Source organism: Syngnathus typhle, linkage group LG9 (assembly GCF_033458585.1).
Source record: "Syngnathus typhle isolate RoL2023-S1 ecotype Sweden linkage group LG9, RoL_Styp_1.0, whole genome shotgun sequence".
Taxonomy (NCBI): domain Eukaryota; kingdom Metazoa; phylum Chordata; class Actinopteri; order Syngnathiformes; family Syngnathidae; genus Syngnathus; species Syngnathus typhle.
Window position 1 is genome coordinate 14,845,662 of NC_083746.1, and position 17,077 is coordinate 14,862,738.

Below are 17,077 nucleotides of genomic sequence, written 5' to 3' on the forward strand. Positions count from 1 at the left end.
TCCTTTCGCGTCTCTGTGTACTCGCTGCTCCCCTCCTGTGCCTACTCACAATCAATGTAATCACAGTCACCTGCCTCTCATTACCTGTTGTGTATTTAAGTCCTGTCTGCATGTCACTCCCGTCGGATTGTTCTTTCTGTCTTGTTAGTCTCGTTGTCTTTGACTCTCTTTCTGTTACTCTGTTTCTGTTCATTTGTCGGTTCCCTCTGTCACCGCACGTTCATTTTAGTTTGCTATTTTCTCATTTTCTGAGATTGATGATTTGAGTGAAACTAAGCTACAGTCAAACCGTATCCGTTCCAGAAGACGGTTTGAGAAGTGTCGAATTCCGAATCTATTTTCCCATTACAATTACCGTTTTTTTCCGTGTATAGTGCGCCCCCATGTATAGTACGCACCCCTAAAAATGGCATGCTGATGCTGGAAAAAAGCTTGTACCCATGTATAATACGCACCCAATTTTTATGATTTTTTTTTAATTATTTTTTTTTTTGAGTCCCAATGATCGTCACACACGCAGGGAGGCAATGGGTCCCATTTTTATAGTCTTTGGTATGGTCTTAACTAGGCTGGATGTAATTTTTTTGTTGGCGTTGATTTCTCCGACTGCCCGTAAACGCACCACCGCGCACAGGAAAGAGGCGGCTCTGTATGGGAGAGACGTTGAAGAGGAATAAAAACACCCTTGGAAACCAAAACTTGCCCCTCGTCGTGACTCGGAGCCGCAACAAATGTTTCGGATTTGTGTAGGGTACATTGTGACAGACAGCAAACGAGCAGGTGATCGAGCGAGCGTCTGATACAAGAGCATTGCGGTCGTATGGAGCGTGTTTGAAGTGAACAGCAGAGACGAAAGGAACAAAGCAAAGTGTTGTGAAATAAAATATTACCTGTAATACGCATTTTGTTATTTGCTGATTGAAACTGCTAATTAAACTGTGAATTGAAACTAATAGGTGGAGAACTGAACTTTATATAGCTGACGTGTCTTGCGCAACCGTTCTGCGCATCTGTAATGGCGGCCTCCGTATGACGTCCGGTCCGCGATGGAGATTAAAAAACAAACAATATTTGACAATAACACACCATCAAGGATTGCACCATCGCATCAAACGATGTGTCGTCAATTATGAATTTTACTAAGTGTGTTGGGCAGGATGGCTGAATGCGATGCGCAATTGACAACAAACAAGAAGAAAGGTGAGTTTTATTTCGGGGGAGATTTGTCATGTCTCGTCCCCAGTTTTGCTATGTGTCTAGGTTGCCATAGTTTCTGTTCGCGTCGCCCCTCCCTTCCTGTGTCACCTCAATCAATGTAACGTATTTTGTATTTTAGTCCTGTCTGCCCCTCGCTCACCGTCGGATCATTGCATGTGTTACTGTCATGATGTCTGTTTGGTTTCTGTTCCTGTCTTTGGTAATGTCACACTGTCTTTTTGTTCCACGTCTTTGTCAGTCAGTCCTGTCGTTGGTTTTGTTGTACCATGATTTTCTTAAAAAAAAATAATAATAATTGTACCCATGTATAATGCGCACCCCAGATTTTAGGACAATAAATTAGTTAAATTCGCGCATTATACACGGAAAAAAACGGTAACTATTATACAAGCAATAATGTTATCAAACAATCTGTGCACTCTAAATCATTAAATCCATCGATCAAATTCCTTGTCCTTTGTCAACATCGCCGCGCGTGCGCCCTGACGTCAGCCTCGTCGTTATTCTACAGATCTACTATATTGTAGCGTTAACAAAGTTCAAGGAAAGACGTGGGTTTGGTAAACGGCTCTTTATTTAACAAAACAAACTTACAGGCGTGTGGTGAAAGACAGCTCGGTAGAGTAGGACCGGGCGTGCGTAAAAGCATTGTCCGAGCCTCATCCACCGCCCCTGGACGAGTCGATCTTTGTCCTTTATGTTAACAACCGCCGAGCTGCTGACGCGACGTTGCGCTGCTGACGTGCGACCGCGACGTCGCGTCGCGCTGCTGACGGCAGCATGCCCATTTCCCGTGACTCACCCAAGATGGTGGACAGGTCTGCACGTCGTCAACCAGCTAAAGCAATCATCTAGTGTTTCTATGTATCTCTTTGAAGCCAAATCCCAAAGTAGTAGTGGAAGAAGAAGGCGAGGCTGACGTCAGGGCGCACGCGCGGCGATGTTGACAAAGGACGAGGAATTTGATCGATGGATTTAATGATTTAGAGTGCACAGATGGTTTGATAACATTATTGCTTATATAATAGTTATTTGATATACAATTTATATATCGTTATATGGGCCTGTGGAATATTTTGAAGTGCAAGAGCCGGTGGCGCGCACGCATTGTTGACAAAGGACGATTGATGGATTTAATGAATTGGAGTGACAGATGGTTTTATTAACGTGTTATTTATGTAATAGTTTTTTGAATAACTCTGAATTTTACGTCAGGGCCGTTCTCAGCTCTTAGTTTGTGTTTATGTCACGTTAGCATAGCTATCGTTTAGCCTGTTGTTGCTCGTGTATGACTGTTCTTGGTGTTGGGTTTTGGCGAATAAATTGCCCCCCAAAATGCGACTTATACTCCGGAGCGACTTATATATGGTTTTTACTCGCTTTTTGGGGCATTTCATGGCTGGTGCGACTTATACTCCGGTGCGATTTTTAGTCCTAAAATTACGGTACTCAATGTTTAAGTCAGTGCTTCTCAATTAGTGGGGCGGGCCCCCCTGGGGGGGGGCGTAGTGCGATACCAAGGGGGGCGCGGGAACATGTTTTTCTTTTGGCTGTATTAGATTAAAGGGTAATTACACATCCACTGCAGTAGGTGGGGGTGGCGGTATCACTGGAAGAGTATTTGCTCTACAGCAGCACTTTGAATCTGTTCTGTTACAGACTAAAAAACACTGTTATTAATAAAGTTATTTTTTATTGTAAGTTGATCTTTCTTTTTTATTAATTTTTTGTTTTTCCTTTAATGTTAATAACATGGGGGGGGCGCAAAATGTTTTCTTCTTCCTAGGGGGGCGTCACAGGAAATAGTTGAGAAGCACTGGTTTAAGTAGACCATGCAAGTTCTCACATCTACTTAACGTTTGTTGGATTGTATGCACGAGAGGTATCTGATTATTTACTCATCATTATTATTGTGTGATACTTTGCAAGAAAGTCTAGAGCGTTGTTTACAGGGACACGGCACCCAGCTCGTTTGGAGATCGCAGCTAAAGGGAAATGTACTTTTGGCAGTTTGCAAACACATTTGATTAAGGCTCCGTTAGACACATATAATCATATCAATATGATTTCTAGTAGTAGTGTGGTCGCTTAATAAGTGGAAAGGAATGTGCAGGCTACATGAATTTGTTTTCTTCAAAGTATTGTGGAACAGGAGGTCCAGAGAGGGAGGATATCTCAAGGCCGATGGGAACGCGAAAAACAACTCGTCTTTGTGGTCCAGACACCTGTGATGGGCAGGGGAAAACCCAAACGAGGAGGAGATGACCATCGACCAATCACCACACAATCTTTTGCATGTTTGAATATTCATATTGTGTTTCTTTAAAACTGGGCAACCCGGAAGAATGTGTCGTCTTTCTGGTCACGAAGGCACACGAGTTTTTGTGTTAAGGACCCAAGACCCAGGCGCCTGTATTAGCTTGCTTTGTCAAGATTAAACAATTGGTAAATTCGGTCTGATTGATCTACTGATCTTCTCTTTGACAGAACGAACTCGCAAAATTGTTAGGTGCGCCAGTGTGTGGATTAGAACATAGCAATTTTTGTGTTAAGTGTTGATCATAGTTTGGAGTCAGATCAATAGCTAAAATCCGTATCCTAACAGTTTCTTGGTGACCCCGTACGTGATGTCAAGAGAAGGGTAATTGACAAACTCGTGGTCTGTGTCCAAGTCATCGGACAGTTAGTCTGGGACAGCTGTCTCCCGGTCGGTGTACCGTTTGGGAATAAGGAATAAGCGCACAACGTCGAGCTGGTACGACGTCTCCTAAACCCTGAGCTCATCGATGATAAGGTAAGCAGGATACCTGTTACTATATGTCGAAATTCTGCAAATTGAAAGAGGAAATTTAAGAGGAGACTGTCGTTCAGATCAAATAAGGTGTGCAAGAAGTTAAGTTACACATACGGTAAATAAGTTTGGAACTTACGTGTGTATTAAGTTACATATACGGTGAATAAGTTTAGAACTTACGTGTGTAACGTGTACGGTAAAGTCAGGGACTTGCGCGTACTAAGGATAGGTCAGGGACCTAGTGCTTCGTCGTGGCGGACAAGGGTGCGGTGACGATCGCATTCAAATAGCTGGGGTGCTTGTGAGATCCCCGAGGAGAAGTGAGGCCTCCTCAAAAAGTATCCGGTGGTAACAGTTCCTCCTGTGAGAGACCAGACCGCTAAAATATCCAAAATGTGCAACCAAATTGGGGGGAGTGTGTGTGTGATGAGAGGAATGAATGGAGTAAGATTGAGAGGAATGTATGCTGATGTGGAAGCGCAAATCGTGAGCTACATGAGAGACGGATTCGAATCCCTTTGTCTGTGTGTTCCGTGTATGTGCGTAATCTCTGTAAAGGTTTGTGTCAGTCTGTCGTCGTTTGTCTGAGCTCTGTGCGAGCACTTTGTGTATTGGCGGGCGTGCCGTGCGGATGCGTGTGTGTGTATGTGCGGTTGTGTGCGCGCTCGCTGTGTGTGCGTTTATGTGCACATGTGTGGGTGCGGGCGTGTGAGGAGGAAGATGGGATGGATCAGAGAATGTTCAAGAAAGGAGGGGGCCCGTTCGGCTCATACCGGCAAGGGTGGGGGCGAGCGGGACGTGCGGGCCTGGCCAGATTGTGACGTCAACATTGATACAATGTTGAGAAGTGAGAGAAGAGAGGGGGGCTAACTTGTAAATAGTGATGAGATAATTGCTCAATTGATGGGGGTTAATAATTATCCCAATTTTAGTCACATGTTTTGAGGGACCACAGCAACAACATTGTACTTGCAGGCCATTAATTTAGTAGGTGATGACAGTGTTTAGCTAAGTAGACTGTTTTATCAAAAATGTGAGAGTGAAGGAGGAGGTTTGATTTGTAGTCTGGCATTTGGGTGCCACTTTTAAGAGTCTGTGCAGGAACATAGATTGTTTTTGGTCGTCTTAAAGATATATTTAACAGTATATTTCGGTGCAGTAAGGATATAGCAGTTTTGAAAGACTTAAAATTAAAAGCAAAATTACATTTTAATTCTGACATATGCCAGCTAACATGAGGATGGCAAATAAATAAATGAATAAATACTAGGTCAAATGTGGCATGTGTTTTAAATTGGGCGATAAGACATTCACTTTCAAGCACTATCATTTAGCGCTGCTGACAACAATAACTTATGAGATGGTAAATCAAGGAGGAGTGTCATAGTTGGAACACAGGGGCTGTATGACCTATAGATTGAACAATAACATTCACCGCATATACAAACATGTTGGTAGATTGTTAAATTACATTACAGTTTATTACAAAAGATTTCGGAATTTTATTTGATGATAAACATTGGAACGAGGACTTTAGCCGTGTTAATGGGTAGAGTGGATGGATTGCTCAGAAGAAAAAAAGCATTTGATAAGGGCGGCTTGATAGTAAGATGATGAGTGTGCGCAACTGATAGGATACAAAATGTTAATAGGAAGATTTGGGGTGTAAGAAACAAATACTACACAGGAAGACTGATAACACAAAGATAGTTTTGTTAAATTTGTGTCCCAGTGTGTTCTTCCCTAGCGCGTGGCACGATTCCTGAACTGAGTCCTCTTACTCCACTGGCTGTCTCAAAATCAACAGAGGACTGTCCCTGGTCATGAGACACCTTTGACCTTTGGGAGAACAACAGAAACTGCTATCATGCTTGAAGGGGGCAAGCACAGCTTTTCACAGGACAAGAACCACAGTTGGTGGAATACACACAGTTGCAGATCAAAAAGAAAATGGACTGAAAGAACAAAGACAAGATGGACGCATTTGAGAGTGGCGGATGATCCAGCCCTGAATCATCATCATGAGAGTCTAAGAGGAGAGGCTGCTAAAGACTTGCATGAGTCACATGAAGTCAAACTGGACACATTGCTAAAGGCTGCTGAAGCATTACAAAGTTGGTGGAGTGTGGGACAAAAGGGATGGAAGTGTGTTTGGGTGCTGGGGCGGACATATCTGAGGAGTTTTGATAAAAGAGGGAATAATAAGGCTGCTTATTGACACTGAAACGGGGATAACAACAAAATACATAGATATGGACACGAAGATGCACGAATAATGATAAATCATACGACAGCAAAATAGTAATACAGGGCACTACTTTTAAAAAGGATACAGTAGGGCTTTAAATAACAAATACAGTGACATGACCCTTGCAACAATTGATTTAAATGACACTTCATGATAGGCATTTAGGGTTAGGATTAACCATCCATCCATCCATCCATTACTGGTGCGGCTTGTCCTTACGAGGGTCACGGAGGATTAACAGTAATAACTAGAATTTGTCATTTTTGGAGAAATTGTGTGTGAAGGCGAAGAGGCTGAATACAAATTTGGGGAATACTACAAGATTATGTTTAAATTTAGAACGTGTTAAATTGGTCAGAAAATGGATGAAAATTTCGAAAGAATTTCGCAAAATTGGGCGTGAATTTTAAAGTTGAAAATTTGAAACTTTTCACAAGTGGGAAGTTTTGGAATAGGTGGGCATAAGATGAACAGTTAAAAAATTTGAAACAGGTTGAGTCAGTGAAAAAATAATTAGAAATTGGAAGGAAAAAAGGAAATTTTGCAAAATGTTGCCGCAATGTTGAAAGTGGAAATGGGAAATTTTAAGCTAGAAAGTGAGAGAAGGTGAATTGGAAAGTGAAAGAAGGTTAATTGGAGGAATTATGTGGAAGAAAATGAGAAATATTGAATGTGCCATGAAGAATGAATGGAGAAATATTGGCTTAAAATTTGTAAATTTCCCGAAAATCGTAAATATTTAGAATATTTGGCATGAATATTTGGAATGTGTTAAAAGTGGAATGAAGTGAATCAGACAATTTAAAGTACAGGAACAATAAGTGTGAGGTGCACAATGATGATCATGACAGCAAAAATATTCCTAATTGGTTTTGATAGGTAGAAAGGGGGAGCGTGGAAGGTTTTCACACTTTGTGATATAGTGGGACTCCATTATCAAAAGTAAGCATTTAATTTTAAGAATTAGCATCAACAAAAATGAGAACGATAATCTTCAAGGTGATAGCGTAAGTGGCAGGAGGAAGCTGTGTGTATTGTTTTTAAACATTTTTGGTATCTATTTTTTAGGAGGGTCAGTTATGCTTGTGAGAAGATGACTGAGGGAACAAGGTAACAGTAAAAGGGAGTGCTCTATAAATTGTTGGTTCTTTGCCAGAGGTAGTTATTTGGAGGGATGAATTTAAACGGAAAGCAAAATGGAACTGTTTAGTGGAAGAAATATGGGAATGTGGAAATATTGAAGTTACAGCTCAACACAAAGTGTCAAATAGTCTAAGTGAGAGATGTGAGCAAACTAAATGGGGAGTTAGATCATGTTCCAGCATTATGCATATTGGCAAACGATGAGAGGACAGGAAACCAGACAATTAGATATTAACTTTGGATTTAAAATAAAGGGAAATTTTAATTGAGGAGAAAGTTTTGCGTAGGGACGGTTGTTTTTTATAATTTAATATTGTATGTTTTTTATGTGTGTGTTGTGGAATGACAGTTTGTTTGTAATGGTGTATGAATGTCAAGTCTGTGCTTGTGGTGTGGTGTTTGTGTATTGTGAATGGTTGACATGATTCAAAGTTGGGGTGATGTGATCACAGCAGAGGATAACACTCCTCTCACCTGAAAAATATAAAGATACTACAGATTTGAAAAAGCACGATTGATCAGGACTAATTTTGGACTAAATATGGGTTTAGGATTACTCAGGGGCACCATCGACAACAAAACAGTGTGATGGAGAAGGCCCATTTCAGTAATATGGTTAGACAAGACAGAATTAGTATCGAACATTAAGACTTTGGACGATTTGACGTGTGACGACTTTGAGCTCACCCGACGGGTTGACGGACTAGGTGGACAGTGACCAAATGTTTGACGCTTGAGCTTGCTTGCGACAAGTGCACGCTCTGCTTTGTTTTTCTGTGTGACTTAATTTTTTGCAGCAGCAACAGCCACCAGCCAAGGAGCGGATTGCGCGCTGCTTGCGTAACTTGTTTTCGTTCTTGCAGGTTGTCGATTGCGTTCGTGGAAAGTTTGTATTGAATTTACAAGAATATGTTAACCCTTGCCCTTTTGGTTTTTATGATGAACTTGTTGATGACATGGTTTTCAGGACATGATCCGCGGGCGCCAGGATTCATTTTATGACTGTTTTTATTTTGATACTTGTCTGTTTTTGTACAAATGTCCGCTGTCAGCAGGGCTATAAGCTCACTGACAGGAGTGCGATGATTTTTGTTTGTGTTGCCGAGCGTGTGATGGACGAGCTAGAGGTTCCGCAGGCCTGACTACAATGAGTGTGGTGATGAGAGGGGACGCTTAGCAGGTTCCTTTTGATACATAATGACACATTGGGTGAATGTGTCAAAAGGGGGAGTGGTAAAATAGAAATGGGTGTGGTAAAATAGAAATGGGTGAGTATGTGGTAAAATAGAATTGGGTGAGTAGGTTGTAAAATAGAAATGGGTGAGTAGGTTTCAATTTGTAATTGTGATGTACAAGGTTTTTTTTTTTTCCAAATTCACTTGTTTTTAAGCTTTAACAGGACATGCCAGAATTCAACTAGCAGTGATGGAAGGAGCAGAGGAAGACCAGTGACATCTGGTTGTGATGTGGTGACAACAAATTATATGATCGCTTGCCGAAGGATGCATCAGGTATCTGTGCCCTCGTGTCTTTGATAATGCCTGTAGTGGTTGTCCCCATTGAAACACAGAATCTCAATTGGAACATGGAGTCCCCACTGGCGGGGCTCCTGAAGTGAGCCAAAAGAGACGTTTTTCCTCCGTGGTTGAGCGACAACGATCCAACATATATTGACGCCAAAGGTGTGCCAGATAAGTATGAACTCGTTAATCAAGTGTCCTCGGGATTCAAAAGCATTTTCCTATGGATCACCCCCAATAAAAATGTATCATTTAAAGCGGTCCATGAACAATTGGCATTGATGTCGTTCCAAAATAGAATTGCGTTGGACATGCTATTGGCTAAGGAACATGGTGTGTGCGGAATGTTTGGTGATGCATGTTGTACTTTCATCCCCAACAACACGGCGCCAGAGGGCCGACTGACCCAGGCGTTGGAAGGACTAAGGACACTGAATAAAAAGATGGAAGATCATTCAGGTGTACGCACCGATATTTGGTTTGATTGGATGAAAACGTTCGGAAGCTGGAAAGGCCTCATCATGTCTGTGCTCGTTGCTGTGGCTTTACTGCAGTGATGATTTTGTTGTTGTATTTCATGTATTAGGTCACTCACTGTCCGGTTGATCGAGAAAACCGTTGGCCCGTTGTCACCGAACGGCCAATATACCCTGGTGACTCAACATGAGCCACGGGGGGAAGAAAGGACCGACAGCATGCTGGTCGCTGCTTGCTAGAGTAACGGGTGATGACCTCATAAATGAGGTCATGAGAGCGAATAAAGGGAAATGTACTTTTGGCAGTTTGCAAACACATTTGATTAAGGCTCCGTTAGACACATATAATCATATCAATATAATTTCTAGTAGTAGTGTGGTCGCTTAATAAGTGGAAAGGAATGTGCAGGCTACATGAATTTGTTTTCTTCAAAGTATTGTGGAACAGGAGGTCCAGAGAGGGAGGATATCTCAAGGCCGATGGGAACGCGAAAAACAACTCGTCTTTGTGGTCCAGACACCTGTGCTGGGCAGGGGAAAACCCAAACGAGGAGGAGATGACCATCGACCATCGACCAATCACCACACAATCTTTTGCATGTTTGAATATTCATATTGTGTTTCTTTAAAACTGGGCAACCCGGAAGAATGTGTCGTCTTTCTGGTCACGAAGGCACACGAGTTTTTGTGTTAAGGACCCAAGACCCAGGCGCCTGTATTAGCTTGCTTTGTCAAGATTAAACAATTGGTAAATTCGGTCTGATTGATCTACTGGTCTTCTCTTTGACAGAACGAACTCGCAAAATTGTTAGGTGCGCCAGTGTGTGGATTAGAACATAGCAATTTTTGTGTTAAGTGTTGATCATAGTTTGGAGTCAGATCAATAGCTAAAATCCGTATCCTAACACAGCCCAGGACAAGGGTGCCAAACAACTAGACAGACTCCGCATTGCTGGGGTCACGGATCGGCTCGCACCACACAACATTCTTTAGTTAGCTAATCAGCATTGCTACAGCCACAATATCCCTTCCCTTTAGTGTAGCAACGCCTCTTGTAACCAGGGCAACCCAAAATAAAAAGAGTAGATAGCGGAAGAGGAGTCCAGAATTGGTGGAGGACTGTAACTGGGCCTTCTACGTAATTTTCCTCGCGAGCAAAAGGAATACTGGTTGTCTTCTCCTCTTGTTTCAGTGTACAAAATAATGTCTTATGGTACTTAGACCTGGCATTTTTATTGGTCCTTCGAGCCGGATGCCAATACACCTGAGGATTCCAGCGGGCGTCAGTGTCGATCCGGAAAGACCGCGCGCGGCAGGACCTCCCTAGGTGAGGTCCTAGAATCCTTTTCAAGGGCTGGCTGTCTGCTCGTCAGCTGGGATCTGAAGGTTTAAGGCAATCCAAGGTGCAGAGGTGAAGAGAACCAGAGTGAGTTTGTTTTTGTTTAAAAGTGTGCACAGATCCTGCATAACTGAAATTCCGCGGAGGACAGTGATGTCCAAGTAGTAGGTTGCGGAGCCGCAGAAAAGTTGAAACTGAAAATTCCGTCTAATAGTAACAAAACGGAGAGGTCCGTTTAAGTAAAAGGACAGAGGTGTCCAAGAAAAGTTACAGAACGGAGACGTCCGTCTAAAGCAGGGGTCTCAAACTCAACTTACCTAGGGGCCGCTGGAGGTAGAGTCTGGGTGAGGCTGGGCCGCATTAAATATTCCACAAAAAAAGCCTTCAAGTATTAAAAAAAAAAAAGGCAACTGAACCAATCTTCTCAATCTTAACAAGTCAGAACATGCAGATCAGAACATAGGCTTCATTTACTTCCTCCTAATACTTGCTGCCAGAGACTTGGCAGCGCTTCCTCTCACACAGCTGAGCCACATTTGGCTTGAGGGAGGAGGCAACTGAGACCCTCAGTATGGCTTTAAGGTGCTCATCTTTAAGTCTGGACCTGAACTTTGACTTATTGAAGTTCATTGTGGAAAAGAGCTTTTCACACAGATAGGTGCTGCCAAAAAGGCACATGGTTCGCTTGAACATCCTGGAAAGCTCAGGGACGGTGGGGGGGAGTTTTCTCAAAAATTGTCCAAGCTCCACTGTTTTTCCACTCACCTCCCTGAACTTGGCTTTGAGGTTAGTATTGCACTGCAGGTCGATTAGCTCCATCTGCAGGACAGGGGGGCATCCTCTACATCAAAGGAGAAGGGGTCAGCAAAAATCTTAAAAGTGGCTCTGTGTGTCTTTAAGTCTGCAAACCTCTGATCAAATTCTTCCTGTAGCTTTCCAATGGTATCAGCATACCTCTCACCACTGAATGTTGTGCCTGAATCCATGAGTGCCTTGCATGCTTGGAAATGGCAGAGGTTTGTCTGGAAAAGCTGGGCTTTCCATAACACAAGTTTTATGGAGAATTCTCTGACATTGTCATATGCAGCACAGACAAGTTGGTCGTGATCTTGTAACTTCTTGTTCAGTACATTCAGCTCCTGTGTGAGGTCAACAAGAAAAGCTAAGTCCCTTAGACATTCAGGATCATTTAGCACAGGAACAGTCATCCCATCCTTCTCCATGAAGGCTTTCACTTATGCTCTTAACTCAAAAAACCTCTTCAAGACTTTTCCCCTGCTGAGACAACGTACCTTGGTGAAATAGAGCACGTCCTCGTATTCTGACTCTATTTCCGCCAATAAGTCGCGGAACTGCCGATGCTTTAAAGCCCTGGATCTAATATGGTTGATGATTTTCACAACGTCAGACATCACATTGTCAAACCTCATGATCTTGCTGCAAAGGGCCTGCTGGTGGAGAATGCAGTGCAGAGCAATGGCATCTTCCACACCCTCCTCTTCCAATTTCCTTTGAACAAGCGCCGCAAGTCCATTTTTTCTTCCCTGTCATTGACGGCGCTCCGTCGGTAGTTATTCCAGCCAAACGCTTCCATTGTAAGCCGGCATCCTCAATGGAATCAAACAGCTGGCGGAATATCTCCTGGGCAGTGGTCTGGCCATGCATTGCAATCACTGAGAGCAACTCCTCCTTAACTTCAGAATTGTTATCAACGCCACGGACATATATTGCGAGCTGCGCCGTGTCAGTGACGTCTGTGCTCTCATCAAGAGCAAGTGAGTATGAATGGAAATGTTTTACTTTCTCATGCAGTTGATCATAAATGTTGCCAGACATGTCAGAAATGCGCTCTGCCACTGTGTTGGCTGAAATGCTGATGTTATTAAACTGAGCCTTTTTTTCCAGGCAGACTATACTTGCAGCCTGTAACATGCACTGTTTGATGAACTCGCCGTCTCTGAATGGCTTCCCTGCTTTAGCAATCATCTCACTCACCATGTAGCTAGCTTTGATAGCTGCTTCACTCTCTTTGCTTGCTTTTTTGAAAAAATCTTGTTGCCTCAGTAGACATGTTTTAAGTTTGGCGACCCGGTCCTCTCGCTCATCCCCCAGGTATTTTCCATACTCCTCAGCATGTTTAGTTGAGTAATGACGTCTGATGTTATACTCCTTGTGCACCGCAACTTTATCCATGCATATTAGACACGTTGGGATGCCCCTGTGCTCAACAAACAATTATTCCGTATCCTACTTCTCCTGAAATTGTCTGTGCTCATCGCCAATTTTTCTCTTCACGACAGGTTTTGAAAAAGACATGACTGGGGCTGACAAAAGCCATATAGCACTAGGTGACAAGATATAGTTTCCCTCCACTTGTTCATCCAAACATGTTAAAGTGACCAATTGCTAATTCGCGCTGTTGTCACGAGCCTGAGCTACGGGAGCCCACAGGTGTTAAAAAACATAAAACCCCCAGATGCATGTCAGAAAGAATGCGCGGGCCACATTAACACAAAGGTTTTATTTCAGGCAGGGGGCCACAAAACATTGGCCCGCGGGCCGCGAGTTTGAGACCCCTGGTCTAAAGGTAACAAAACGCAGCGGTCCGTTTAAATAAAAGGACAGAAGTGTCCGACGGAGAGGTCCGTCTATAAAGGTCAGCGGAGTCCGCGTGAAGCCGTAAAACTGTGTGATTGAGGGTGTGAATGGGAATAAATGTCACTAGATATACCGTTTTTTTCCGTGTATAGTGCGCAAAATTTAACTAATTTATTGTCCTAAAATCTGGGGTGCGCATTATACATGTGTACAAAAATTTTAAAATTTTTTTTTTTTAATTTATTTTTCTTTTTTTCTTTTTTTAAGTCCCAATGATCGTCACACACGCAGGGAGGCAATGGGTCCCATTTTTATAGTCTTTGGTATGGTCTTAACTAGGCTGAATGTAATTTTTTTTGTTGGCGTTGATTTCTCCGACTGCCCGTAAACGCACCACCGAGACGTTGAAGAGGAATAAAAACACCCTTGGAAACCAAAACTTGCCCCTCGTCGTGACTCGGAGCCGCAGCAAATGTTTCGGATTTGTGTAGGGTACATTGTGACAGACAGCAAACGAGCAGGTGATGGAGCAAGCCTTGTCTGATACGAGAGCATTGCGCTCATATGGAGCGTGTTTGAAATGAACAGCAGAGACGAAAGGAACAAGGCAAAGTGTTGTGAAATAAAATATTACCGTTTTTTTCCGTGTATAGTGCGCCCCCATGTATAATACGCACCCTAAAAATGGCATGCTGATGCTGGAAAAAAGCCTGTACCCATGTATAATACGCACCCAATTTTTATGAATTGTTTTTTATGAATTCTTTTTTTTTTTTTTTTTTTTTTTAAGTCCCAATGATCGTCACACACGCAGGGAGGCAATGGGTCCCATTTTTATAGTCTTTGGTATGGTCTTAACTAGGCTGGATGTAATTGTTTTTGTTGGCGTTGATTTCTCCGACTGCCCATAAACGCACCACCGCGCTCCGTGCGCGCACGGGAAAGAGGCGCGCGGACGCGAAAAAGGCGGCTCTGTATGGGAGAGACGTTGAAGAGGAATAAAAACACCCTTGGAAACCAAAACTTGGTGATTTCAAGTTTCATTTCGAGGGACATTTGTCACGTCTCGTCCCCAGTTTTGCTATGTGTCTAGGTTGCCATAGTTTCTGTTCGCGTCGCCCCTCTCTTCCTGTGTCACCTCAATCGATGTAACGTGTTTTGTATTTAAGTTCTGTCTGCCCCTCGCTCACCGTCGGATCATTGCATGTGTTACTGTCATGATGTCTGTTTGCTTTCTGTTCCTGTCTTTGGTAATGTCACCCTGTCTTTTTGTTCCACGACTTTGTCGGTCAGTCCTGTTCTTGGTTTTGTTTTCTAAAAAAAAAAAAAAAAAAAAAAATTTAAAAAAAAAAAAATTAAATTTTTTTGTACCCATGTATAATGCGCACCCCAGATTTTAGGACAATAAATTCGTTAAATTTTGCGCACTATACACGGAAAAAAACGGTACCTGTAATACGGATTTAGGTAGAGAACTGAACTCTCGCTCTTTATATAGCTGACGTGTCTTGCTCATCCGTTCTGCGCATCTGTAATGGCGGCCTCCGTATGATATCCGGTTTGCGTGTGTGCGCGTGTGTGCGAGAGCGAGAGAGAGCGAGAGAGCGAGAGAGAACGCTCAACCGTAGCGCGCCGCCGACCGCCCAACTGCACCATTTTATAACATTTTATAGGTTATGAACTGAAATGCTCATCTTTAGAATTTACAGCATTAGGAGGTCATATTTACTGAAATCAAAAGCTATTTCAATCAAAAACATCTTAACAGGTCAAGTCACATTTTAACATAGGACCCTTTATTTGATAGCAGCTTCACAATTCTTGCATCCATTGACCTTGTGAGTTTTTGGAGAGTTTCTGCTTGAATTTCTTTGCAGGATGTCAGAATAGCCTCCCAGAGCTGCTGTTTGGATGTGAACTGCCTCCCACCCTCATAGATCTTTTGCTTGAGGATGCTCCAAAGGTTCTCAATAGGGTTGAGGTCAGGGGAGGATGGGGGCCACACCATGAGTTTCTCTCCTTTTATGCCCATAGCAGCCAATGATGCAGAGGTATTCCTTGCAGCATGAGATGGTGCATTGTCATGCATGAAGATGATTTTGCTACGGAAAGCACGGTTCTTCTTTTTGTACCATGGAAGAAAGTGGTCAGTCAGAAACTCCACATACTTTACAGATGTCATTTTCACACCTTCAGGGACCTTAAAGGGGCCAACCAGCTCTTTCCCCATGATTCCGGCCCAAAATATGACTCCGCCATCTCCTTGCTGACGTCGCAGCCTTGTTGGGACATGGTGGCCGTCCACCAACCATCCACGACTCCATCCATCTGGACCATCCAAGGTTGCACGGCACTCATCAGTGAACAAGACTGTTTGAAAATTAGTCTTCATGTATTCCTGGGCCCACTGCAGCCGTTTCTGCTTGTGAGCGTTGTTTAGGGGTGGCCGAATAGAGGGTTTACGCATAACTGCAAGACTCTGGAGGATCCTACACCTTGATGTTCGTGGGACTCCAGAGGCACCAGCAGCTTCAAATATCTGTTTGCTACTCTGTAATGGCATTTTAGCAGCTGCTCTCTTAATCCGATGTTTTTGTCTGGCAGAAACCTTCCTCGTTGTGCCTTTATCTGCACGAACCCGTGTGTGCTCTGAATCAGCCACAAATCTCTTTACAGTACGATGATCACGCTTAAGTTTTCGTGAAATATCTAAGGTCTTCATACCTTGTCCAAGGCATTGAACTATTTCACGCTTTTCGACAGCAGAGAGATCCTTTTTCTTTCCCATGTTGCTTGGAAATGGTCATCTGCTTAATAATGTGGAACGCCATTCTTAAGTAGTTTTTCCTTAATTGGGCTCACCTGGCAGACTAATTATCACAGGTGTCTGAGATTGATTTCAGTGATCCAAAGAGCCCTGACACACAATACCGTCCATGAGTTTAATTGAAAAACAAAAAATGGAATCTTTATGACACTTAAATACAATTTGCATAATAATTTGGAACACGGTGTAATGCGCACCCCAAATTTTAGGACAATAAATTACCGTTTTTTTTCAATGTATAATGCGCCCCCAAGTATAATACGCACCCTAAAAATGGCATGTTGATGCTGGAAAAAAGCCTGTACCCATGTACAATACGCACCCATTTTTTTTTTTTTTAAGTCCCAATGATCATCACACACGCATCTGGGTGTGGTTAAATTTGTCCTCTGCATTTGACCCATCCCCGTGGGGCAGAGGGGAGCAGTGAGCAGCAGCGGTGCCGCGCTCGGGAGTCAGTTGGTGATCTAACCCCCCAATTCCAACCCTTAATGCTGAGTGCCAAGCAGGGAGGCAATGGGTCCTATTTTTATAGTCTTTGGTATGGTCTTAACTAGGCTGGATGTATTTTTTTTGTTGGCGGTGATTTCTCCGACTGCCCGTAAAGGCACCACCGCGATCAGATGAAAAGAGAGGAAAGTGACGTGCGGACATGTGAAAAAGGCGGCTCTGTATGGGAGAGACGTTGAAGAGGACTAAAAACACCCTTGGAAACCAAAACTTGCCCCTCGTTGTGACTCGGAGCCGCAACAAATGTTTTGGATTTGTGTAGGGTACATTGTGACAGCAAACGAGCAGGTGATCGAGCAAGCGTCTGATACGAGAGCATTGTGTTCGAATGGAGCGTGTTTGAAGTGAACAGCAGAGTCAAAAGGAACAAGGCAAAGTGTTGTGAAATAAAATATTACCTGTAA

At 43.1% G+C, this 17,077-nt stretch overlaps 1 protein-coding gene across 18 annotated transcripts in view; it reads right to left on the bottom strand.

The window, feature by feature from the left end:
• Nucleotides 1–17,077, bottom strand: part of LOC133159954 (homeobox protein PKNOX1-like) — a 146,088-nt gene that overhangs the window by 88,809 nt on the left and 40,202 nt on the right. For 4 of the 18 annotated variants that reach the window (XR_009715774.1, XR_009715773.1, XM_061287409.1 and 1 more), the window contains exons 3-4: nucleotides 11,648–11,877; nucleotides 11,504–11,579 (exon numbers count right to left, since the gene is read on the bottom strand). The exons of 10 other annotated variants lie outside the window; for them this stretch is intronic. Coding sequence is in view for 4 of the 8 variants with exons in the window: in XM_061287409.1 (XP_061143393.1) it covers nucleotides 11,504–11,579; nucleotides 11,648–11,877 (306 nt within the window). In the remaining 4 variants the exon portion in view is untranslated. Of the gene's footprint in view, nucleotides 1–10,622; nucleotides 10,775–11,503; nucleotides 11,580–11,647; nucleotides 11,878–17,077 lie in introns of those variants that run through there. 4 more of the 18 variants (XM_061287395.1, XM_061287394.1, XM_061287397.1 and 1 more) reach the window with 4 other exon arrangements.